Source organism: Zeus faber, assembly GCF_960531495.2.
Source record: "Zeus faber genome assembly, chromosome: 1".
Taxonomy (NCBI): domain Eukaryota; kingdom Metazoa; phylum Chordata; class Actinopteri; order Zeiformes; family Zeidae; genus Zeus; species Zeus faber.
In genome coordinates, this window is record NC_137193.1 from 8,039,560 (window position 1) to 8,066,798 (window position 27,239).

A 27,239-nucleotide genomic window follows, 5' to 3' on the forward strand; every position below is an offset into this window, starting at 1 on the left:
TTGAGACTAAAATCTCTCTTTCAAGAGTGACCTGGCCAAGAGAACTGCATAAACATTGTTAATAATTATAATAATAATAATAATAATAATAATAATAATAATAAACACAAGTCATACAAACAGACACACACTAGAAACGAGTGAACGCAATAGCCAGTTCATATGCAATACAAGGTCAAGGACAAAAAAATGACGCACAAACAGGTGCAATTTTTGAAATTTACAAGCAATCACATTGACCAAGACTACTGCGATAGTTTTTACGATCCTTTAAAATTGACTTAAATTCCGCCATCGTGGTCAGTTCAGACAATTTCAGCTCCTTCTGTACACTCTTCCAGAAAGAAGGGGAAGCGTATTTAAAAGCTATTTTGCCTAATCCTGTACTAACTCTGGAGACCAACATCTGTAGAATATCTAGACAGTGCAGGTCATATTGATTTTGGATTTTGACACATGTATGTACACAGATAAGGAAGAACCAGGCCAAGGAGAGGATATATATATATATATATATATATATATATATATATATATATATATATATATAAAAGCCAACTAACGCAAACATACAGAGATGACCACTGAGCAGCCGCATACAGAGTACAGTGGTGTACAAGATTGTCACAGCCAGTAATAAAACGTAAAGCACAGTGGTTTACAATATCCAACTTCTTTGGGCACTAGTCGGTGCATTCATAATGAGCAGATCGCCGTAATTCAATAAAGGCAAAAGAAAAAAGTTCCTGAAATCAAGTGTTTCCTTGCCCGGAGGGAGAAACAGGACTTATTCCTAAAAGACAAACCTACGTTTCAGTTTGGGAACAAGGTTTTCAATGAGGGAATTAAATGACAATTTCTGATCAATAATAATACCTCAATACCTATTGTAACCATTTCAATGTCACCCATTGAGTAGTTGAGATCTGAGGAAGATTAGATGTTAACACTTTTGCCATTTGAAAATAGCATGAATTTGGGTTTGTCTGCATTTAACAACAACTTAAGATGAGCTCAATGGGGCTGAACACCATCAAAGGCAGACTGCATAATATATATATACTGTATGTACAGTATAACCTTTACTTAAGTAGGTAAACGCCTCATTGAAATTAAAATCTCTCGTTCAAGCGTGATCTGGACCACGAGAGAAGCATGAACAACAGCAATATTGTTACAACAATAAACACAAATATTACAAACAGACACACAAGAAACACTATATTCATTTAATATGCAATACAAGGTCAAGGACGTTTTATAACTGACCCCCTAGCGGCGAGAGAATCGTCGAGGTCCGTGCAAGGGGCGCTGTAGCCCAGGTGTACGTGACATTTGCGCTCGTAACATAGACTGTTTTTGAAACGCGACCGACAAGGTTCCAACGTTCACCCGGGGCGACAAATCCCAAATACCAAAAAGTGCATACGGTAGTGCTGCTTGAAGGCCAGTAGATCTCAGGCTTATGTCGAATAAACGGAGACCCTCCAAAATTGCCTGCGAGTTTGAGTGTTTTCAGCCCAGAATAGTGTAACCACTAGTAACAAGGAGGGTAAAGGCCACTGCAGCTGCATAAAAGTGTAACAATAATAAATATTTATAAAAATCAGAGCTCCAACACAACTCCTTGCCTGTCATGGGAAATTGATGTTTCTGTGATATTTTGCAAGATTTTGCAATGCCTTAAAAAACAATCAGATGGCTCAGCAGTGAAGCATGGATAGGTGAGTGTATTGTTGGTTAATTATTGTTATTGGTTAGGCTTTTGCACAGGGTCCTTCATAGTCGGCACATTGTCCATTGCAGTATTCAGAGAATACCCTGCACACAGGGCTTTGGAGCTTGTGAAGCCTGCTTCATAGTAAGCAAGCAGCGGATGGATCATACGGATTGTACCTGCAGACCACTTCAACACGTCCATCTTGAAGTACCTGAAGCGCACAGGGTACGCGGAGTTCGAGAAATTGTAAAATGCTGCGCCGTGCTGCGCTGTCAAAAGTACCGCAATGACAATTTATGGTGCACGCACCCAACAACACTACAACTGCGGTGACTATAAAGCAGGCTTTATGCGAAGGAGGAGGAATTGCTGTTCATGGTGGTTAAACCGACAAAAGCACCGTAAGTGTCCTGGCTTGTCCGCCTGTTCCATGCAGGGACAGGAGAGTGGGGTTTGGACCCATGTCCTGCTCAGCATTTTATTACAGAGGAACTGACTGAACTATGGAATGGACAAACAATGTCTAATTATTCTACCTCATTGCTATTGCATTGCATGATAAAAAATAAACTGCAAATAAATACCAATACTATAAATACCCTATTTGTAAACGGAACTTTACAACGACCATTTACAATAAAATCACCAAACCTAAGTGAGCTGTTTGTGTATACTATTTTGTCTCTGCATCAAAAAGTAATTGGTAGACTTTGAATTTCACATTCGACTTGTGCTGCGGATCAATTTTGCACCGGCACCGCCCCAAGCGGGAGGGACTGGAGGAGTGTCGCCACTTATGAACCATGACACGCCCCTTTTCGAGTGGGTTTACATTTAAAAAACTGCGTATAAGTGCAAATTTTGGTGTAAAAACAGTTTATGAGTGATTGGAGTGGAGTTTTGTTTAATCCAGACTGCGGTGTGCACCGCCTGCCACGCCGGTTACATGTGTTTTTATCTTTGATGTATGTATTTTTGTTATGTTCCTCTGAAAAATTCAAGGGGACTGTCTGGTTCCGTATTAGATTGCTGCGTGATGGAGGGGGAGCAAAGCAAAATAATAAAATAAAAAGTGTGTTTTGGTGGGCATGGGGGCCCCGCCAGCTCGGCATGTCAGTGCGGGACGTGGCCTCGGGTCTGAGGTCCGTTCCTGGCATCCGCGGCTGCGTCTTGTGCCCGCACGTGTGGGTGGCTCGTATGGTGCAGGGTCTCCTCGCGCTCTCTGGGACTGGTTTACGCTCCTCGGGGCCAGGCGCGGGTGCTTCTCTGGTGGCTCGGGGCCCTGCCGTGGCCGCAGGGCAGGGGGCTCGGGGCTTTCCTGCGGTCCTGGGTTGTCTATACAGCCGCGGGACTCAGGGTTGGCTTCGGCGCCTTTTCCGCTGCCTGGAGGTGCTACGTTACATAATACCGACCTCATACACCAGAACCCAATTAGAACAAGTCCCGTGCACTTACCGGTGGACACATCACACACATCACACACATCACACACATCACACACACACACACACACACACACACACACACACACGCGCGCGCACACACACACACACACACGCGCGCGCACACACACACACACACACACACACACACACACACACACACCACCAGAGCCTGGTGTGTACACACCCCCAACACCCTCCTGGTTACTTCCCTCTCCTTTTCTCCCTCGTTTACTGCCATAACTATGACAGGAAGAGGCCACGTGACCAATTGCTGTTCCAGTTTTCCTGGACTTAATTCACTCTGTTTTTTCGATACATGTTGTCGTCTGACGTTTCCATGGTTGTTTTTCCATGTACATGTTTGTTTCTGTGTTTATTCATCTCACCCGTGGTAATTCTCCCCCTCTTGGAGTAGTGATTAGTTGTTTAAAGACCCAAAACATGGTAAGATAGGTCACCAAAGAGGGGGGTTGGTGGTGGTTCTGTGTAACAAAGAACTGTGCTCTTGTCACTGCACAGGGCGTCCACAGGACAGAGTTACTGCAGCAGTTCTTGAACTCCACTTGAAGACTAACTCTGTCCTGCAATGGCACAAATACTCTGTGTTTTATGCCCAGCATGCTGACAGCAAAGGTTAAAAATTCAAAACAGTCCTTTTTTAAAAGTGACGCACAATTGTGACGTACATGTTAACCGTGTTTTTAAGTCAAAAGGGTATGTTTTCAAATGTGTAGGCACTATTATTTCATTACATCACTGAAAACCTCTCCACCGTACAGTCCATAACAGTATGGTGAAGCTAGAATCTATGACTGTGAGAACTGCTCCAGATATGTTGTTAAAAATAAACAGACAATGATTGCATTTCCCTCTCGACGCATTACATTGGGTGATAGAGGGACAACGTAGATAAATGTCGGGTGTTTTGATTCAAGTGCAGGCAGCAAGCGAGACCTTTGAGACCTTTTAGATTACAAGGACATCGAGATTTTCAATGCCACTATTGATGGAAACCCAAAAGAGTTGCGACCTCGTGAGCGGTTCCCAGTTTCCCATGCAAGTGTTATTATGTCCGTGTTATCACGTACCCGTCCGTGTGTGTCCACCAGTAAAATCGAAAAAACGGTCATTAGCCGGTCGCCGGGTGGGGGATTTCGGTGCTTTAGCGGTCCACTAATGGGCCGCTGCCGAGCTCGGCCCAGGTGTGGGAAAAGGTAATTCCAGGCCATTACTCATCATGCTGCTGTTTAACTTTTCCCCTTCACCGTGAAACAGGTTGACAGAGGATCACTTAAAAGAAAAAAAAAAAGAAAGTACTACTACTACTACTACTAATAACAATAATAATGTTTTTTGCTTTACATCTATTTTAACAATGTGTATCTGGCTTCTATCAGCACTACCACTATTACTTCTAAACAGGACAAGCTTAGCTTTATCTAAACAGGACACGCTTAGCTTGTCCTCATCGTCACAAAGGCAGCTCAACACATGCAGCTACGGCCGAAACAATGTCTCTGCCGCATTTATCCCATCAAAGCTCGTCTTTCGTCAGCTTACAATACAGCACCTGGGGACCAACCAGGTGGTCAAACCATGTTTGTTGTGCATGTTTTTAGTTTGGGTTCTTGCATTTTTATCAGGAGGAAACCCCAGGTGAGCACATGCAAACTCCACAGAGAAAGGCCCCTAATCAGGAGAAACCCTCTGGAGCACAGTGTACTAGGTAGATAGATAGATAGATAGATAGATAGATAGATAGATAGATAGATAGATAGATAGATAGATAGATAGATAGATAGATAGATAGATAGATAGATAGATAGATAGTTAGATAGATAGATAGATAGATAGATAGATAGATAGATAGATAGATAGATAGATAGATAGATAGATAGATAGATAGATAGATAGATAGATAGATAGATAGATAGATAGATAGATAGATAGATAGATAGATAGATAGATACTTTATTCATCCCCGAACGGAAATTGCAAAGTCCCAACAGCACACATCAAAACAATAGGCGGTCAGAAAAACAAACAATAGAACAAAACTGTGGAAAACCTCCCAGAAACCTTCACTGATTTCACCTCGTCAGTCCACCAAAATCAGTTTCTTAAGAACTTTGATTCTTCACTCAAATTTGTGGCCTGGGAGCCAGACGGATCTGCAGCTGCTCCATTTGCTCTGCAGAATACCTCTAGCCACCCTCCCATTCAAACAGATCCCCACCCGACCTCGCCAGCGCCGGGCCGATCACAACCGTTTATCTAATATGGGGCGAGCTGGATACGATGCAGAGGAGAGACGGTGACGCGCCTTACCGAGACGGCCGCCGCTGACGTGGAGCGCTCTGTTGAATCGCTATAGCGACAGTATTGAACGAACTGGACGGTGTATTTCCTCTAAATAAACCTTTGCTACAAAGGAAAGATGTGTTTTGCCGTACTTCCCAAGGGAAGGCAACACAAAAAAAAAGGATCAAATTGCGGTCAGAAATATTTTGGTCTCGGTAACGGCCCTTGGAAACTGAAAATGAACTGAAAGGTTCCAGACTAATATGCTTTGTGAATTGACGTGCTGATGCCAGGCCTGACATGTAAGCTTTTCATAACAGGGCCCCTCTAAGCACAGCTCAGCCACAACCCATCTCACATCACGTCTGAGCTTAATGGCCAAGAGCACTGGATAATTGACTTCCGGGCCCGCCATGGGGTTTGCGTTGCGATCTCATCTGCGTGCGTGCAGATGATCCGTGGCCGATTTTGATTGTATAGAGGCGTGGATATTTTTTTTTTTATGGTAAAAAACAAGAAAGAAATGTATCGATTAAAATGACTTATTAAATTAAACCAACCATCAACATGTTAGGAAACTCCTTTGAGAATCCTTGGAATTGTTGATGTGGATGTTGCGTACGGTACTTCTCCCCCGTTAAGCGTTAAATCGACAAGGCCTCCTGAAAGATTCAAGATTCAAGGGGTTTAATCGTCACATACATATACATACTTTCATACATATATGCAGTGAAATGTAATGCAACGCACCCCGGTGAATACACACAATATGTCCTAGGGAAATTTCTTTCTAATAGACCAACTAACTGACTCCTAAAATGTAATACAGTTAGTCGAATACTTATAGAATAAAATAAAAATATATAGAATAAAATACAATACAATAAAATAAAATAAAATAAAATGGAATAGATAGAGGGAATATGCTTATGTATATGGAATAGGCAATTATGTGTTTACAGATATGTGCATTAAAGCCAGGAGCATAAGCATCCCCGGATGCCGGTGTTGATGTTCCTCAGGCGATGTGTGCGGCGCTATAAAGCGTCCTGCGAAAAGTGGATGCACAGCCCAAACACTTTGCACCGTCCACCGTCGCACCCCTACTGGGGACAGCTCAGGGGCTAAAAGGGATCGCTCTGATAGCGCCACGGACCGACGGTGCGATCCACTGAGTCGGACCCGACGGAGCGCCCATCCTACCAAGGGGTGCACGGTGCGGATGTCGCTCTGTTTTGCTCGTTCATTGCTATGCTGGTCACATCATCTTTCCACTCCAACCCTTGTAAATTCCGCTGCCCGTGTCGTCGCCACCTGCCGCCTTTGAGTGCAGCGCTGGTCTGGAATATTGTTAGGTTTCAAGAGGGAGATCAAACTCTCACCAGCTTCTCACTATAACCACATATTATTCATGAGGCACCTCCAACGCCTCCGACAAATGCGCGCCGCAGCCTCGCCTCGTGAGCCTGCCCTCCTCCCCCGTCGCTCCTTCAAAGCGGTGAGCCGGGGGTCGCAGGGCGCCCACCGAACCCGGATGCCCCCCCCGCGTGGCCCGCGTGAGATATTGCTCGCCCAAAATGTAGCCGAGGGTGCGTCCCAATCCCACTGGTCCCCACGAAGGCCCCTGCGCCCACGTTGCCTGGGCCCTGCCTGCCACAGTGGGAGTGTAAACACAGTTCAAATGCGACTGGATGTCACTTCCCGAGGTCTCTTGTGAAGCTTTCGCGCACAATTTAGAAAATAATAGTTGGCAATACACAAATAAGACGGTGGGGGGGGGGGGGTATGCGGTCCTCCATGCACAGTGGGTAAAATGTCACCTGAAGTGTCCATCGGATGGATTCTCCAGATTTCCCGTTGCAGCACCACCAGGTGATTTCCTCCACCCCTCACTAATTATTGCAATATCCCCTGTGAAGTGCTTTGTTTGTTCGTTCTAATAAATAATCCCACGTTACATTCTATCCTGTTGACCACTAATAAGCGCAGTTATACGCGATTTGTGTGTATTCTACACAAATCATATATAACTGTGCTTATTATTATGGTCTACTAACATATCCTGGCGGGGATTTATGAATTACTGTAGCCTCGCACTTTTAATTCTGCAACGCCAAGCTAATTTATATGATTTATTTTTAATCCACAGCACACCTGGGCGAGTTTTCATTGGGATTGGGACCGTTGGGCTTCCCAAACTATGGTACACGTCCCACTAGTGGTGCGTGAGCGCTCCCTAGTGGTACCCAAGGGTATCAGGTCTCATGTACAAAAGACAAACGTCCAAAAAACGACTTGAATTGAGATCGTGTATTGATACCAAAATCCCAAAAATCGACTGACACTATCTGGACCTATATGCAAATGCGTATCAGTCTGGAATCTGAGTTCTTTTTCCATTTCCAAGCGGCATTACCAACAGGCGCAGACCAAAATGTCTCTGGAATGACTGGATGGACCTGCAACCAATCAGAGCAGCGAAACGTGTGACGTAGCGCCGAGCGAGTCAACTGGTAAACTTGTAAAATCCAACCGTTGGTTGGTCTAACGAGCAACAGCTTAAAAAACCCTCATCCCCACCCGCACTCGGGAGGGGAGCCCTGCTATGAGTCTATCTGCTCCTGGCTAAATCCACCTGGCCAACTCTCTACAATCAACTGGCGTTTGGTAGGAGAAACTGCCACAAGCACAATCCTGTATAAAATATGCAAATAGACAACAAAATAAACGTTTTTCTGTTTTTAGATCTTCCACACATTTCCTCTTCTCTCTCCTCCATGTGGAGTAAGACAAGTGCTACCCAGTGGCACTTCATCGTCACTGCCCCGTGTGTAACACTATGTACACATGCACGTGTCTCTCTCTCTCTCTGTCTGCATCTCATTTTCATTCTCACTCGCTCGCTGCTGGCAGGCAAGTTAAAGCGACTTACCAGTACCTGAGCTAACCTTCTGTAACAAACAATATTTATTTGATACTTTTAATTTTACTCATTGTGCAGCGACATTGTGTGTTCCCCTTCAGCTGCACCGTGCTGCTCATTTGGGCGATTTCCTTCCTGCTCCTGCAGTAGAGATGAAAGTTCGGCTCCTCCTGCTGATTGAGGGAATTCTCACAAAAAGAATTTGATTCGGGTAAAATGATTTATCGAGGTGGAATGCAAAATGTAAATCAGTTCCATTCAATATTGGTGACGTCAGTGCCGTCACCCTTCTTAACGTTTATTTAATTCTCAGTATTTATTCACTGCTCCCGCGGAGAAGAACCGCTTGCGGCGCATGCGCGGAAGTCAAACGAGCGACAGAAATTCTGACTGGACACGTTTGGAGCACTTTGGGACCCACCGCGGCTCAGGCTCCCGCACCTTAACAAAGGCTGCTGTTGGACCTGCGGGGAAATCGGGGATGAGCCGAGCGTACAGCATTGAAATCGAGGGTAAACTTAGAAGCGAGGTTGGCTGGGTCAGTCAGCCCGCACCTGTCATATGTAACACGCAGGTCGCAGGTCACCCGCTGTGCATTCGCCGCCCGACTGGGAGCATCTCATTACGTAAAGCCAAACGGGCCGCAGCGGGCCGAGCACCGCGTCCCACTTGGAAGCGACGGCCGAGCGCGGGCGCCTGTGGTGCTCCTTATCTCACTGTACCCGGGGTTGCGTCACAGGGCCAAATAAAGGCATCGATTTTTCTTCCTGCCCTAATTCCAAGGATTGCTTGGTTGGTTACAGGGCTACAAGATAAGTGAGCGGTTTGTGTTAACAGCGAATACAGCTTTGCAAAGTTTATGAACGCGACTCACGACCGGCTCTCAAGGGATGTTTCTGAATAGTCGTCGGGGTTTCATTGCCGCTGGTGAAAAGTCCCTCTCCTTTCGCGGTTCAATTTTTTTTCCGAATCTTTCTTCGTTTGATTCGGTGAAATCATGAAATCCCCACGAGAATTATTTCATTCCGTCAATGTCATTTATTTAGGGGAGAATGCAAAAGTGTAAATCAGTCGCATTCAACATGAATAATGCCTTCACCCGTTTTTCAAATGGATCGAATCCTCCGTCAGTGAGTTCCCTTTGCGAGTACAAATATTTGCTTTTGGTTGAGGTTCATGCCTGACTGGTGTCTCACGGGTCCCGTTGGCGAACCCTTCCAGGAGCCCTTGCTTCCGGGAAGGACTGCTTGCGACAAGCTGCTCGTTGGCGCCATTTGCCTCCTCGACGGCGCTTCCCCCGCAGGCGGCGGTGCCAAATGACAAGAAAGACCACAAATAAAACGAAGGTCCACCCGGTCCGGTCCAGCCGAGGGCATCTCGCCAGGGTGGAACGAAGAAAGTGAAGGAACTCGCGTTAAGCGCGGTTTGAGGAGGAGGAGCGAAAAACCCTGCGTGAGCTCTGACGGCGTGCCTCCTGGTACCGTTGTCAAACGTCACCGTCCGTGGCGTCTGACGACAGCATGGGGAGAGCTTTGATACAATCAAGGCTTGTTTGCGGTGTTGATACATCCCTGCAGGGCGGAGGTTAGTTGAGGCTTTCCGGTCGCCAATAACAGTGATTAAACAGTGGCGACAATCGTCGGACAGTCTCGACATTTTTTTTTTTTTTTTTGCCTGGCGTTCTAGAAATCCAGGCTGGATAAATTGATAAACGATAAACTTCATAGTCTCCGTCATCTTGTTTTGATTTTTTTTAGTTTCTCGGATGAAGAAACAATCGGAATCGGAATCAGGATGCGTTCGTTGACATGCATGCATGCATTTTCACGTCCGAGGGATTGGATTGAAAAGCTTGTATGAAAAATAATCACGTTTTCAGAGGAAAAAAAGGCCAAATAATAAACAAAAGTCTCCAATTATGCAAACTATACACTCTACAAACAATTAAAGTCAATAGCGAAGCACTATTAGTACTAGTTGCTAGTATGATTATGGGTATAAAAAAATTCTATACAAATTTAGGTGGATATACTGTACGGCATGAGAAAATATGAATACAACATTTGTATTTAATTTTTATTTTATTTAATTTATATTATTCTGTTCACTTACTGCGTGAAGTTTTAGGAATCAGTTAGTTTCAGTTAGTTGCTAGGTAGGAACTAGGTTAGCTATTATTTTGGGTTTAGTAACTATTGTGCATCATCTCCGGGTGCGTTGCAAAGACATTTCACTGCATATAAGTATGAAGGTTTGTATATGTACGTGATGAATAAACGTCTTGAATCTTGAATCTTGAAATAACTACGGGCGTGGAAACAATGAGCGAGAAGGTATAAATTTTCACTATGTAACTACGAAATTACTCTAATGTTATTACCGTGTTATTACAGTGTGATTCAAGATTCTGGGGACTCAAGAGGTTTATTCGTCACATACATATGCACACGTTCACACATATGTGCAGTGAAATGCCTTTGCAACGCACCTGGAGATTACAGTGTTATCACGGTGAATTGCGCTATATCGCAAAAAGAAAACCACAGAGAAATGAATAAACACCAACGACAACAACGTCAGCAAACGCCCTCTGTCTTTGCCCCGTTTACTTGTCGCCGTCATCGACGCACAGGGCGGGGGGGTGATGTGGTCAAAACCCGCTGATCAAGTCGGCGTCTTGTATCTGGAGCGAGACCTCGTTCCAAACACACAGAGCGGGGGCAGGGGAGGGGGGCTGCCTGATAAGCACCGTTGTGCAAGTCCCTTCTTTGACAGTGACGGCGATCACACGGCGGATAAGAGGGTTGATGGATCAGCAGAGCGTGTGTGTGTGTGTGTGTGTGTGTGTGTGTGTGTGTGTGTGTGTGACAGAGAGAGAGAGACAGTGGGAGCTCAGGGGTCATGTTTACCTGGCTCCATGGAGGGGGCCGGGCCGCCGAATGAGCCCATACGCGGAAAGTGGCGAGGGTGGAAGAAAATAAAAAAAGAAAAAGAGAGAAGGCAACGGTAAAGAGGGGAGAGAGTGGACGGAGGAGTGGAAAAGGGGCGGGGGTCTGGGGGTGTTTGACAGTGAAGGTATGCGAGGTGGCGGTGTATAAAAGGACAGCGCTCCCATCTCCCCGGTGTGAGTGCTTCTCCCCCATCCCCGGGCCTTCCACCGAGTCGCTGACTGAGTGAGAGACGGAGCGGTAGAGCATTTGGAGAGAGACGTCCACGCCGATGATGATGAAGCTTTGTGCGCTGGTCCTGCTGCTGGCGGCCGCCGGCTGGGGGCAGGTGCGGGCCGCGCCCGTCGAGGCGGCGCCGGGGATGAAGTCGGGCTCGTGCAAGGACCCGTCGGCCGTCGGAGCGGCGGAGCAGGCGCTCACCCAGATCAACAGAGACCGGCAGGAGGGCTACGTCCTCAGCCTGTACCGCCTGGCCAGCGTCAACACCATGACACACGTTAGTCCCTCTGCGCTTGTGTGTGTGTGTGTGTGTGTGTGTGTGTGTGTGTGTGTGTGTTTGTGTGTGTGTGTGTGTATGTGTGTGTGTGTGTGTGTGTGTGTGTGTGTGTGTGTGTGTCTGTGTGTGTGTGTGTGTGTGCGTGTGTGTGTGTGTGTGTGTCTCTTAAACAACTGAGGTCCACTATGGCCCCGGTCTTACAACTGTATTGAATATCCCATCATCAGAGGTGGGTAGAAACTAGTATGTAGTATGTAGTAAATGTACTAGTATGTAGTATGTAGTAAATGTACTAGTATGTAGCCTATTTAGTCATATGAAATTGGGGTTAACGTTTCCCCAGTTGGTGACATAATTTTTTTTTAAATTAAATTTTAAAATTTAAATGTATTTTAATTATTAAGAAAATATATTTTTCTAGGAGGCAAAGCACCTACCTCCTATAAAATATATATATATATATATATATATATATATATATATATATATATATATATATATATATATATAAACATTTCTGTATTTTTTATATATATTTTCTATATTCATTTTTTTATGTGTATTTTTTTCAAGGAGAAAATCCAATCGTTGCATTTGCTCTGCATTGTAAAAAACTAATACTTTATTTTACTTTATTTTTAATTGGTCACAACTTTGTTGATTTTGGTCGTATCTTCCTTTTACCCATCGAACGTAGATACAAATGCACTATGAAATGATGAGGAAATTACAAAATACTGTAAATGAATGACTGTGAGGGACCCAGGAACAGGAAAATAGGAAAGTTGAGATGACGCAAAATAAAAAGAAAGAGTGAAATAAATAAACAAACAAATGGAATCATAATGAAATACATTGAGTTAAAAAATAACTTATTTTACAATGATTGAATCAATTGATTGTAGGAAAAGGAATGTCAGCGCAATGTATTCCAATCCTATGAAGTAAAGATATTTAAGTCAATGTCACGAGTACTTTAGTTACTATTTGAGTGAAAAGGTCGCCATTTGGAGAACTACAGTACTTTCTATCTCACGCAAGTTGTATTTTCAAATTAAAAGCGCTTTTAATCGAGCATACCTTTTGGACTTTCAATCGATTAAAATATTTAATCACGATTAAAATCATCATTGTCCATAGTTGTCCGCACATTTTTCATCTGTTGAAAACGTATCTTAAAGGGATATTTTTCAAGTTTTTTAATACTCTTATCAACATGGGAGTGGACAAATATGCTTCCTCTATGCAAAAAAAATCCTACAATGCTTACAGAACGCGTTCTAATGTGTCAAGGCATTAAAATTAATTTGCGTTAAAGTGTTATTATCGTGTTAACTTTGACAGTCCAAATATATATATATATATATATATATATATATATATATATATAAATAAAATGAAAATAAATATGTATTAATTTGTGTGTATTTGTGTTTGCTTTCAGGGGGAGACAGGGGTGGTGTACTACCTCACCCTGGACGTCGTTGAGACCAAGTGTCACGTGCTCAGTCGGAAGGACTGGAAGACCTGTGAGCAGCGGCCCACTAGTAACACACCGGTCAGAAAACATACACACACACACACACACACACACACACACACACACACACACACACACACACACACACAGACACACACACACACACACACACACAAACATACATACACACAAGAGAGAAATACACCTCCCATTTATTTTTGTCCTCAATTTCCTCCAATCTACATTTTTCGACAATATCACAACTCGGTGAAAATCAACAAACTTTTAAATACGTCTTTGTTGTTGTTTGTGCTGGACGATGAACACCACAAGGTAAATACTTACAAGCGGCCTTTCATTCCTGCAGGTATATGGACAGTGCAAAGCTTCCATCTACATGAATCTGGTGCACAGGGTGGTGCGCCTCTACAAATACAGCTGCCAGATCAGGCCAGGTAGGCAAAAAAATGATTGCACTTAGAATTGACATTTCAGCATGCATTATCATCATGGATACAACACACACACACACACACACACACACACACACACACACACACGCATATACACAAATATTTTCCCTCCTTCTCCAGTTCCAGCTGCGAAGGTGGCAGAGATCTGCCCCGACTGTCCGTCCTACACCCGCTTTGACCAGCCCCAGATCCTGAAGGCCGCCTCCCTCTCCCTGGAGAAGTTCAACAAGGAGAGTGGCCTGGCCAATGACTTTGCGCTCGGGAAAATCACCCGGGCAACCTCCCAGGTCAGTGCCGGGCGCCCCTATCAAACTTTTCCCAACCTTTTTTTTTTCTGCCACGGCACCATTTTCACAATGAAGTAATCCCATGGCACGTTACTATCGGGTTACTAACCACGGAAAACTTCAGGGTGAAACCTGTTCAAGTTCTGGCTGGCACTGATGAACCACATGATCTATTACAGCCCTGGAATTTTGATCTTGCAACACAAGAGCTAATTTCCTTTATAATTAAGTGAAATTTGAAAAAATGTTCCCGGTACACCTGGTAAGCGCTCACCAGAGTGGTTGAAAAACAATGGCACGGATACTGTACCTCTGAGAACAGAGCATTGAAACAGAGGTCCTCGTTTGACTTCAGACTTGCACATTTAGGTCCCAGTCGAAAAAGAGATCTGTTGCGTACGTCATTCTGGCGTACGTGTGCTGCCACTCATTTGCATTCCCGGAGCACATTGGAGCCAGTAAGATTTTATTCACTTGAAATTCAAAACAGCTTCCTGTCACATGCTCAAAGAATCGTTTAGATTCAGAATAAATTCACTGATGCTTGGAAAGGTGTAAGAAGTCATGGCTGTAAGCCATCATTTTGGTTTACAAAAGAAATGTAATGTCATGATGTATTTTGAATTTGCCATTGATTGTCTATGGGCTTAAATGGGCCACTGCAACATATCTAATGGGCTTGTAAGGTGTTGCAAGTATGTATAGTAACATAATATGTTACTTTACATACTTGCAACGCCTTGGTAACACCCACCCTGTTATGTATACTTTTTCAAGGGAGGTATGGTAGACTTCTACCATGCAGAGTATACCATCCAAGAAACCAGCTGTGCCAAGAGCACCGACGCCACCAAGAGCGACAAGTGCCCCCTCATGGATTGCGAGTTTGCAGTGAGTACAATTAAAAAAAAAAAAAAAACTGTAAATAGTCAGAAAGTCAGTGAGCAAACTCTCAATATCATTGAAGGGTGCTGCATTTTTTTTTTTGTTATGCGACACATCATTGAAGTCCCTGGTATTTGGACCAACATTCCAGTTTTCCAGTTCTTTGTTCACATAGATTACATTGCGTTTGTCCAAAGCAACTAACAAAAAGTACATTCGTCATCAGTTGTCAAACTGCCTGTACACAACATAGTTTATGAAGACAGTGAGGGTAGTATTGAAGGTTTTGCCTCAATGTAATCTTGTAACAGTTGAGTCAAATTATTATTATTATTATTATTATTATTATTATTATTATTATTATTATTATTATTATTATTATTATCATAATTTTTTATAACATATTGCTATTTTTCTTTTTTTTCATTATTGTTATGTATTGGTTTAATATTTAATACATACATTTCTAATTAGAGATTTTGTGATTTTTTTTTTTTTTTGTTGTTTTAATTGTACCTTAATTAAACCATTCCTTCTCTCTCTCTCCACCTCTCATCCTCATCCAAATTTTCTTTGTTTCTGTGTTTTCTCTTTTCTGCTCTCCTACCCCACAGCACAAGGGCTTCTGCAAGGGATCCCTTGTCAACGCCCAAGGGGAAGAGAACATCAATGTAGAGTGTGAGGTCTTTGAGCCGGAGGTAAAGAACCGCACAGAAAATCACAGAAGGTTTTTTTCCACGCTAGACATTATATTTGCTGAGTTTCTTACTGTGGGTGTTGCGGTGTGTTCTGAAAGGCTGCCCAGAAGGAAGAGAAGCTCCATCTACTGGGAGGAGAGACGGACCACAGCCACAGCGACCAACACGCCGGGGCCGCCGACCACGCCCAAGATTCCCCCCACGACCACAGCCACGACCACACCCAGAGCCACCACCAACACGATAACACACATGTGCATGCGGAGGGCAGCGACCACCACCACACACACGACCACCAGCACACACACACGCACGCTCATGACCACTCGCACGACCATGGCCACGACCACGACCACGTGCACAGACACCACATCAAGGCACACGACCACAGCGGCGACTTGCAAAACCACCACCACAATTACAACCACACGGTAGCCAACGTGCACACCCACGAGCACGACCATGAGCTGGCACTCGACCACGACCACAAGCACACTCACCTCCATGCCCACGAGCACCACCACCATCACCACGAGCATCCCCACGAGGACGTCCACCGGCACCCAGATGGCTCAGTGCGGGTGATGCCTGCCATGGACCAGCCCCTCCCCTCTGTCCCAGAGGAGACGGCTACAGCGGTTGAAGTAGGGGTCACCCTGCCACTCATCCCAGACCCCCAGATCCCCGGGGAGAGGGAGCCCACCATCCTGCCTTTCCCCTCCATGATCTCAGGGGAAGAGTGCCCCGCCCCAATCACAGAAGAGGCAAAGAACAGCCTGGTGGGGCAGGTCTTCGCTTCAGACCCCATGTTTAAGTTGACGGAATGAGAGAACCAATGGAGCTTGGTCCATAAACCTCAACTGGACTTTAAGGGGACTTGAGAAAGGAGCAGTGTTGAGTGGTTAAATATTTCTGGGGCTAATACTAAAGCTAAACAGTCTCTCCGCAAGAGTTTCTGCACAATGACACATTACTCCGCCTGTTGCGGCTTAAATCACAAGCCTGGCTTTTCTAATCTAGAAATTCTGCATCGCTAATCTCTGCCGTTGCCCCCAACTAATACCAAAATAATCCAATCATAACTCCCGGTGTTGTCATGACTACATCAACTACTCACGGACTAATTTACAACGTACAAAATTAATCTTTCATTTTCCATTTAGATACAGACATTTAAGCAAATATCTTCGAACAAAACAATACATATACAATACAAAGTATGTCTTTGGATTTTCAGAATATTTGTATGTCAGTGCTGGGCTACACAAAGCAATAAATGATACCACAACTCAATCTCTGTGTATCGTGTGTCTCTTAATGTCGACAAATCTGTCATTTTATAACCTGTTGTAAGGCCGCATTGCCTTGCAGAAAATGGAAATTGTCTCACGATACATCCTTATATAAAAACTTTAACCATTCGCAAACTATCCTGTTTCATTACACAATTATTTAAATGAATGCTATGATAACCTCAGACTGCTATGCAAAAAAGAACACACTGTGAAATCTCTTTTGCATTGCAGGAATTCAACGAGCAAAGCCAATTTTGATCGATGGCCTGCAAAGGTTTTTCTTTTCATAAACACAAATTTAAACATATTTTCATGTTGGTGCGGTGATGTATCTTGTGACTAGAGGTTTTGTAGAGCTTACGACATTTACGACATTTACAGTCAGTTTCAGTCTGTTCTATCACTGCCCCCTTGTATGTTCACATAAACAAGGAGTCTTGTCTAATATCTTAATTGCAAATTTAAAGCAATGCCCAACTAGTTTAAAATGACAATGTATTGACCCGAGAGGAAGCTATGCTGCTGACTAAGCTTTCCCTACCCTCTACCATAGACTTTACCAGCAGTTTTTCAAGCTAGTTTAACGTAACCTCTATGTACATGTGTGGTTTAACATGAACATGTAAAATGTCTTGTTTGCTACATCTGCTAAGCTCTTATCCTGCTTGCTACATAAGCACAACAGCTCTTATCTATGAATTTAAGGTGCAGTTTTAACTGTAATGCCCACTCAAAGTGCACTCATGGGCAACCACCATTAACTATAAGTAACAATGCCACTTTTGCAAAATTGAGATAAACGTTAGGGGATGGTGTGTGAAGTCAAAGTTTTGTTTACCTCCATCACGTAAATGGCTCAGGGAATCTCAAAGTGCTCAACTGTGAGTATTGATTTGTTCTCTATTCAAATCAGAGCGGTTCTGTCAAGGCTCTGCAGATGGTGTTTAGACTGTGTGCGGTTACTGCCACCGCCAAAAAGTCTCGCCCTAACAGCGGTCAATCCAGAAAACGGCCACAACCACAACGACTACGGTCATTCACTGTAAGGGTCCTACATTTAAGCATTTTGGAATGAATTTACCTCTTCTCTCCCCGTTCCCCTATGACCCAATCGCTCTGCGGGATTCAGCCTCTGGCCTATCGCAGATAGTGAGTGTTTGCTTGTTCTTTGGGAAAGAGGGGAAAGTCCAGCAGTTCCCCCCAGACTGACCTCTGCCTCAAAAGGCATTTCACCAAAGATCTCATTTCCCTCACATGGTTAGCTGCTAGCTACAGGCCAGCATGTCATTTTAGCTCTTCAGTCGGGTAGAATACTCAAAATATCTACCCATAGCCTGTAGCCTGCAGCACAGATGCCAGATGTTTGAGCTTTAAGCTTAGCTTGGAACAGATGAAAACACCAGCGTCAGGGTAGCGGCAAATCCAGTTTTTCGGTACGATCGGCAAGGTGCATCAGTGTGTTTGTTTGAAGCATGACTGTCAAGGTGTGCCTGTTGGCGCTGTTCCTGGCTTTGCTGCAACTGGGGAGTGTTGCCAAGGTGGACCAGAGCGGCTGCCAGAGCCAGGAAGCGGTGCGGGTGGCAGAGGTGGCTCTGGATCAGATCAACCGGGAAAGGACGCAAGGATACATCCTCAGCCTCAACCGGCTTTACGATGTCGCACACACTCCTCAACAGGTGAGGGAACACCCTCCCCCCCCCTACAATTTTGATTATTTGGAACTTTAGACCAGACAAGACAAACGCTGTTGTTTGTATTTTTGTCGGTATTCTGATGTTTGCCATACAAAATGACTCCTCTCTCTTTCTCTATTTCCTCCTCTTACTCTTCCTTTCTGTTTGTGCAGGAGAAAGGTGGATCCCTCTATAAACTGACAATAGACATTTTGGAGACAAAATGTCATGTGACCAGCAGAAAACCGTGGAAAGAGTGTGAAGTCAGGGTCATAGCAGATGTTCCAGTGAGTTCAATTTTGGGACACACTGAGACACATGTGGTTGCATGTTTGAAATGCAGCGACATATTAACATAAAAATCTCAGTGATGTGCCATCGCCAGTGTATGTGACAGCAAGTTTTTGCACCAAATTCAATGAATTTCAATGTATTTGTTGGCTTTGGTAGATTCGCTAGTGGTAGCCACTTGAATTGTCGCAAAGTTTCACCTCAATTTGAACTTTGGTGAAGTGGGAAGTGGCTGTGTTGACCCTTGAGTCGGTGGTCCAAAAAGGAAAAGGCTGTAATTTCAGCAGATTGAAATCATTTTTCTTTACATTGTTATGCACTGGCCGAAAATAAACCGTTAAACAAAATAAATAGTGTAGTTTGCATTTAGTTGCGAGGCTTAAGTAAATGCTACGTGTTTCTTTATGTTTGTTTCACTGGCGCACTAGTTAGCATGGTAACCAACTACATACAGTAGCTTAATATCTTCAGCAACTATATGACTATAGCACCGGTACCATCTACTTTGCAAAGACATCTAAAGGAATTTTGCACAGCCAATTCCTGGTGCGATGGGGAACTAAGGAGGGCAGCAAGTAACAGTGAAATCATCGTCTGGGGAAAAAAACACATTTTGTTCTGTTTGAGCAGCTGTAGTACTCCTTACGTTTGCATGTGTTTCTTGCACTGCAGGTGTATGGAGAATGTGAGGTATCAGCCTTCGTTGCCACTCAAGTGCGTCTCCAGAGCTACTCCTGTGTTATCCGCCAAGGTATCAGGCCATTAATGACCCATGTCATTATTGAGACTTTTGATGATGTGGAAGGAACAATTCCATAGCCAGGGCTTTAAAAGTGAAGGCACATCGTGGCAAATCATCTTAAGAATAATATCTGCTTCCGATACCATGTTGGAGAGTTTTCACTGTGGATACTGAAGCAGGCAAAAGTTGACTAGTTAAGTCGTTGTTGGCAAAACCTGAATGAGTTTCCTGTTGTTTTAACCCATGTGTGACGTTTCACCCCTGTGTGTAGTACCTGCCACTGCAGTGGTCGCCGTGTGTCCTGACTGCCCCACAGCTGACAAACTGGATGAGCCCATCGTTATGGAGACGGCCAATCTGTCCTTGATGAGGTTCAACGCAGAGAGCAGTCTGGCCAACTACTTTCACCTGGAGAATATCACAAAAGCCAGCTCACAGGTGGGTTGAACACGGACTACCTTATGAGAGTGCTGTTGACGTTTCTGACAAATAAAAGTCTATAATAACAAAATTACCAAACAACATATGTATCCCGAGGTGTATTTGACCCTATTCATCAGATATAAACCGGTACTCAAATAAAAACGAGCCTCCTAAATGCCTTGTAAATGCCAGGGGCGTGGTCGACACCAACAAATAGAGGCCTGCCTCAAATACAGACAGGAGGAAAAACCAAGGCCGGATAAAACTCCCGGTGCCTGTTATCGGAATGTGCACGTGAGCGAAGCATGTATTTCACATTTCCACCGCTTTAAGATGATATATTCAACACTATAATCCTGCTGTTTTCAACACGTTGCTGTTCTGGAGCACTCATTGCGTTAAACACAAACCTAACTCAGAGGATTGGAGGGGAGGTTTTTTTTTTTCTCCTCCAGTGGAGCACGGTTCTATTTGTTTTTATCACTTTCTTCTTGTACGAAAAAAATAAATTACCTCATTATTTTCTCCACAGAGTCACCATGAGTACATGTGTTATTAGTATTTGACCCTCTATACAGTATGCCACAGCCAAAGCCAGCAAAGGCTTCAATTGGAACAAATAACATGAGTGGAGCAACAGATTTCTATTTTTATGGAGACAAAAGAATGAACATCCATCAGGGATGGAGAGGTCGGGTCGGGTCGAGTAGGGTCAAGATGTAACATGAAGAGATGAGTATTTCCGGCTCTGATGAAAGACAGGGGTTACCTCATTCTCAGAGATGAGGGGAGCTTTTTCTTTCCACCATTACAGTGCCAGGAGGGTTGCAACTGGGATGAGCGACGTCTGAGTCCTTGTACCAAAGGCAGGGTGGAGGAAAAGGAGCGGACGAGCTGGTGTTTGGAATCTGGCAAATAATTGTAGATATGGAGGCGCAATTCCATTTACTGTGAGCAGAAATGAGAAGCCTGTGAAGAGCCCAGAATGAACAGGAAGAATTTTGGTTTGTTGAACTTGAAATCTGCCTCTGTATTCTGGACACGCTGTGGAGGTCGGCCGACAAAGGCGAGTGTCCCCATCTCGAATAGAGAAGCGTGGAGGCAGGAAATGAGGCTCTGGACCAGGGGTTAGGTTGCTGCCCCGATATCCTGCTGATGTGCTGCCATGGCAACGTCGGCAGGTCAGGAACTGGCGAGGATCCAGGATCACCGCAAACTTCTCCACAGTCAGACTGACACAGCTCAGTTTGGTCAATATGCTGTCCAGCACGAGGCAGAGTGGAGAGAACTTGTGGCGTCGACCTCTTTCACATTTTCTCCTGCTGTTGCTATGTTGCTAAAGAATTATTCTCTTAATTAGTTTGCAAAGGAATATCTCCAGTAAATGATTGTGTACAATTAGGCTATAAAACCAACTGTGTGTGTGTGTGTGTGTGTGTGTGTGTGTGTGTGTGTGTGTGTGTGTGTGTGTGTGTGTGTGTGTGTGTGTGTGTGTGTGTGTGTGTGTGTGTGTGTGTGTGTGTGCGTGTGTGTGTGTGTGTGTGTGTGTGTTTCTTTAGTGGGTTGTGGGACCATCCTACTTTGTGGAGTTCACCATTCGGGAAACGGTCTGTTCCAAGGAAAAAGTGGCTAAAAGTGACATCAGCAGTTGCCAGTTCATGGACTGTCTGTTTGCTGTGAGTATGTGTAATGTCTTCAACGACGGTGCGTCCTGAAGTACCAGCCAAGTCGTCCTCTTCAGATGTCCAGGCTCAACCCTTCTGCTTCTCCCATCCCAACCAGCATAGAGGCTTCTGCTGGGGATCACATGTAGCCCATGAGGAGCAATTTGAGGTCCAACTGCCTGTCAAAATGATGGAGTACCCATTGCAGAGCCGGCAGCCCGTGGAGGTGCAGTGTGAGATCTATGAACCCGAGGTACGGAATTCCTGACACCCTTCAGTCTTACATTACAGACACCAGAAGCGTTCCCAGGATTCAGAGACATCAGGGGCAAACCGCACATCAGGGGCAAATCACACCGAAACCGCATTTCAAGCAGGTGTACCGCTAAATCTTGGTAATTTCGAGCTCATTGTTGTTTAACAGAGGGCCGCTTTCAATTTAGATAGAACTGTGTGTTCAGTGGAGAGAGAGAGGTTTACAGGCTGAGGAGTTCTTGCATTGCATGCAATTCCATTTTGTTGCTTTGTTGGTTTGAGAGAATCTCAAGCCTGTGGAAGCCCATTTCCGCCAGGGAAAAAAACATTTTCATTAAAAAAATTTAAATTAAATTTAAATAAAATCTGAGATACTTAAGTCATAACATTTTGACTTAAGTATCTCAAAATGATGACTTAGTATCCCATAATTATAAGATTTTGTCATAATTATGAGATACTCGTTAGATTGATTATTTTTTACATTTTCTATATCTTTTATGGGCATTGCTTGTTTTGTAAGGTTAGGCCAGATGTAATTAGGGGCACAACTCATTACAGAATTCTAAGCGTTTCTCGGTCGGTCACAATACCGTGCAACCAACATCGTTGGTGCATCCACCTGTAGCCATGGTACTGCCCAGATGGTTCCAGTTGCTTTTGAATGAAAGCTGACACTTCAGGAAAATCAGTTGTATTCTTTCTATGCCAAAGCTGCTTACTGCCTAAAAGCCTCTCAAGGGCTTCGTACAATTCCATGCAATTCAGCAAGTAAGTTAAGAATTTCATCATTTGTAAAGCTTGTAAAACTTAATCAATGTTAATTTTCCAAATTAATTGAATGACGGGCTCCTAATGGCAGCAGTCCACTAGTAGCCTAGTTTATTTTTAAATAATATATTGATGACTATATGATTTAGTATCTAGAGAGGGCTCATTGGAATTAGCCCAGGAGCAGATGGAACATGTGTCATGACAGGGCTCGTCTCCTGAGTGAGTGTGGGGATGAGTGTTTTACCTGTTGCATGTTAGACCAACCAACGAGCAACAGGCATGCAGCCACTCTGATCCCAATCACCTAGATCCGGGTCAGGTGTGGCTGCTCAAACAACCCCATCCCCACACCACAGTGCTCTAGATTTGTTTGTTTTTTCCTGGTGGAAATGGGCTCCCATACAAGCCAAGGCTGCTGTGCTTGTAAACGGATACAGCCTGCCAATAGCTTTATAGTAAATCCTGTTCTCACTACAAAAAGGTCCTTTTGCAGGATAAGGTCCATGCCGGTGCGTACTCCAGATACGCGCACCCCCACCAGCATGCCCATGTGCACCTTCACCCCAGCGAGCCCTCACACTCCTCAGCACCAGCTGGCCCCGGTCCCAGCATTAGTCACCCCAGGCCCGGCACAGGTTCCCTGGGGTCCGTGCTAGACCACCCCGCTTCCTCTGCCAGATCATCCCCGGCCTCCAGCTCCTGCCCCGGCCCTCGCAGACACCACCTCGGCCTGGACAGGCTCAAGCTCTGACAGAGACATTGCTAGACACTGAGCGTGGCCATGCGTCCATTGGCTGCTCCGGCGGCCCCTTAATGGGCAAGATCATCACCAAAGAATTGTGTGATTCTTCTTACGTTTTACTGTTGTTATGGGTAACTACAATTGTCTTAGGTCTGAATATTGCTGAAATCAGAATGTGGGGTGAATGTGTTTGATGGGACTTTAAAGGCATATTCATAATTTCACAAGTATAAAAATACTTCTATAAAACACAGTGTTATTAGCATAGTTCACACTGTAAAGTAGATAGTAGATTTGAAGAATCCAATATTTATTCAATAAGCATCATGAGATGACTAATAATAAGACAAAAAATTGTTCCAATCACTCAGACATAAACTGGATGTTACACAAGTTGTTTTCAACTGTTTTCCTGCCCGGTGAGCTAATAAACATTTTTTCTCCTAGTGTTCCTAAATGTAAATCTGTCATGTATTGGATAATCCTTTATGGGTAACTTCATCATTTACTTGAACTCTGTAAAAATACCTTTTCCAATTTCTCTCTCATTGAGTGTCTTCTTGACAAACAGAGGTCCCTTTGCTTTACTCACTACCTTCGCCTCTTCCTCTAAGTTCAATCAAATGAGTCCATTTTATTCAATCATTGAATAATTTATTGATTACTAGTAGTAATAGTTGTGTTGTAATTTACCAATGTATAGTATTTGCGAAGCAGACAGAAACAGTGGACATGATGAAAATGTCTACACTTAAAATGCCATCTCAAAATACTGGTTATTTAGAGACCTTGGAAAGCTCAGAATGGTGGGGATTCATCTATTTTTATTTTTTATTTTTTTGTATTTATCATGTGTGTCTTTTCTTATGTTGGCTTCTGTCTCTCAATGCTCTATTTGAAAATAGTAGTCACACACAATAATGTGGTGCCTTTATTCTGTTTATAGTTCTGATTATTGTTAACTCGTTTCTCCAACCCGGGGGTTTAATTCCTGGCCAACGCAACGCGCTTTTTCAGGAATTTCAGCCCCGGGTGTCTTATTTTAACGCGTCTGATGTCATCGAGTCTTAACTGTAATAACATTCTCTTGTAATGGTTGTAATCACTATTTAAGTTTTCGTCGTAATTATTATAATGTGGTAGAATTCCCACCTTCTGCGCGGTAGACCTGGGTTTGATTTCCGGCCATTGCACAAATACACAAATATCTGACCACCAAAGAAAAGTGTAACAAGCGCTGAATAGCAATTCACACTTGATGTTATTATATAACAGCATATTGAACGTCCTTTTTCAGATTCCTATTCATCCGAACAGCACAGTAATTATTTCAATAATCTGTAAAGCAGTCGAACTAGTTCAACCACGATTGCACTGGTGATATATTTTACTTTTATTATTTTCTTCTAGATATTGATTAATAGAATTCTATTGCCGAAAAATATGGGGAAGGGGAGGGTTTAATAAATTTGTTCTTTTTAATTTTTTTTTAACTGAAATTGGATTACGAAGCCCGTGTTTCGTCAATAAAAGGGAAGTCTGCATTCAGTATCTTACAAAATACAAAAAACAAAAGGTTTTTAACGCCAATACCGAGACATAATGAAAGAAAAGATAAACACTCAAAGCGAGAGCGTAAGATCCGTCCTTTCCATTAGAAACGTTAAAGCAGGTCAAATGTTTTGTGTGGAAAACCTTTTTTTTTTTCTTCTCACGTTCACTAAACAGTGGTATTAAAGATCTGTATTTCAGTTAGAAGTAATTCACCAGCTTAACTTGCTCAGTTATTACAGTTAACCAACCGCATTCATGTCTTTTAGGGCCTGTAGTAGCTCATATTTTGCACGTGGTGCCACTATTTGAAACTATTGGTGTGTTATTATCAGCCATGTGCAAAATCGTCTCTTTCTCTGTTGACAGGGTGATGGTCTCACGTGTGTGGTGTGTGTTGCTGAGGACACTTGTTTTGAAACTCACAGTTTGAGATCAGAGACATCGTATGTTTCCACAGGTTGATTATTGCCAATTAAATACATTAGTGTGGGGCTTTGTGAGCCTGTGGTAGCTCATGCTGTCCACCAGATGCCGACACTCACTCATAAAATAAATTAAAAGTAAATAAATAGGAGATAAATAGCAGTATAGTGGTAGATATAATAGTATAAAAATGAGGTACACGTAAAGCAAATCTGGTGACATATTAAATGAAGTTAGTTGTGAATATTAATAGTAATATTTTATATCAAAATGACCTTGTTGATAAGTTGTTATATGGTGTGTCAACAGAAAGTATTTTGAATCTACCTTGTGTATTAATATATGATGGTGGTCTTCAGTCTTCAGTAACTTGCTCTAAATCCTAAGAAAGTTATGATAAAGATCCATAATAATAATATTTTAAAAAACAATAATAATAATAACAATTATAATAATAAAATAATAATAATAATAACAATAATAATAATAGTAACATTCAAGATTCAAGAGGTTTATTCGTCACATACATATACATACTTCCGTGCATATATGCAGTGAAATGCGACGCATTATGCACAATGTGATCCTGACTGAACACAATAGCTACCTAATTTCGACTTGACTAACTAACTGAAATGAACTGATCCCTCAAACGTAATGCAGTAAGTAAATTGAATAATATAGAAAAATATATAAAATAAAATAAAATAACTCAAAAGTAATACAGAGTGAGGGTACAAAATTGAGATAAAGGGAATAGACTTATGTATATGTGTCCCACCACAGCAAAAGCCGCCACCTCGCGTATTTCTAAAATCGCCAGGAGCAGCCAAATAAGCTGAAAAAAACATTCTTGAAGGAGAATTCGATTTTTCCAGATTCGTGTTCCTTTGTGGGGTTTTTTTTATCTCTTAACGTATTTTCAAAACCGAGTTTGATTTATAAATAGTAGAAAAATGTTAAATCGTGAAGTTAAATATTTCTGTTAGATTACATGGGGAAATGCAGTTCACTTTCCGAGACGCAGAACAGCGCTGAATAACGCCGATCGATCGTTTCCTTTAAAGCGAGCGTCCAGGTGAAGATCATTCATCTATATTCCATGTGATGTGAAGTCCCAATGTGAAACCGTTTTGATAGAATTCAACCTTTAAATCATACTACATTTACACACACGGGAGCCACTGTTGTGAAACGGCGAAGAAGAAAAACCCTTCGCGTCACGCACCTACGTCACTAAACACAAAAGCGCAGCACGGGGGTGTTTTGGTTTCACTTGTCTGTGAAAACTTTCTTCTCCGTATGGTTATGTATTATGCGAAGCGGGTGACTGAAGCTCTGAATCAAAGTATGGACCTTAATCTGCCAGTGTGATGGATCCAAGTCAGTGTTAGCAGCACGTACTGGACTTCATTTTCCACGATGACAGTCAGTTCTCCTTTTCTTTTTTTTTAACCTGTGCTGTCAGAGAATATTTGTATGCCATTGCATACAGGACAGAGTTAGTCTGCAAGTGGAGTTCAAGTTCTCAACCTGCAATGCAACTCTTCGTTCATTCTCAAATCATCAAGAACTGCTACAAAACTCTGTCCTGTGGGCGACCTGTAGAATGACAAGAGCACAGTTTTTGGTTATGGAGAACCACCAACAACGCCCCTCTTTGGAGAACTTTTTATCATGTTTGGGTCTATAAACAACTGATCACTACTCCAAGAGGGGGAGAATCACCACGGTGAGACAAATAAAC

The 27,239-nt window shown here is 43.3% G+C and overlaps 2 protein-coding genes across 2 annotated transcripts; both read left to right on the plus strand.

Annotated features, from left to right (window-relative positions):
- Nucleotides 1-11,608: 11,608 nt before the first annotated feature.
- Nucleotides 11,609-16,483, plus strand: fetub (fetuin B; the record flags this gene model as incomplete). Its single annotated transcript, XM_080003761.1, has 7 exons — nt 11,609-11,833; nt 13,278-13,391; nt 13,681-13,768; nt 13,907-14,073; nt 14,851-14,964; nt 15,573-15,656; nt 15,755-16,483. 7 exons carry the CDS (start codon nt 11,609-11,611, stop codon nt 16,481-16,483), a joined length of 1,521 nt encoding a protein of 506 aa, XP_079859887.1.
- A 1,940-nt stretch (nt 16,484-18,423) lies between these two features.
- Nucleotides 18,424-23,524, plus strand: LOC307232742 (fetuin-B-like; the record flags this gene model as incomplete). The annotated part of the gene is made up of 7 exons (XM_080003885.1): nt 18,424-18,627; nt 18,798-18,911; nt 19,588-19,666; nt 19,929-20,095; nt 21,640-21,756; nt 21,863-21,997; nt 23,267-23,524. 7 exons carry the CDS (start codon nt 18,424-18,426, stop codon nt 23,522-23,524), a joined length of 1,074 nt encoding a protein of 357 aa, XP_079860011.1.
- Between the last annotated feature and the right edge of the window lie 3,715 nt (nt 23,525-27,239).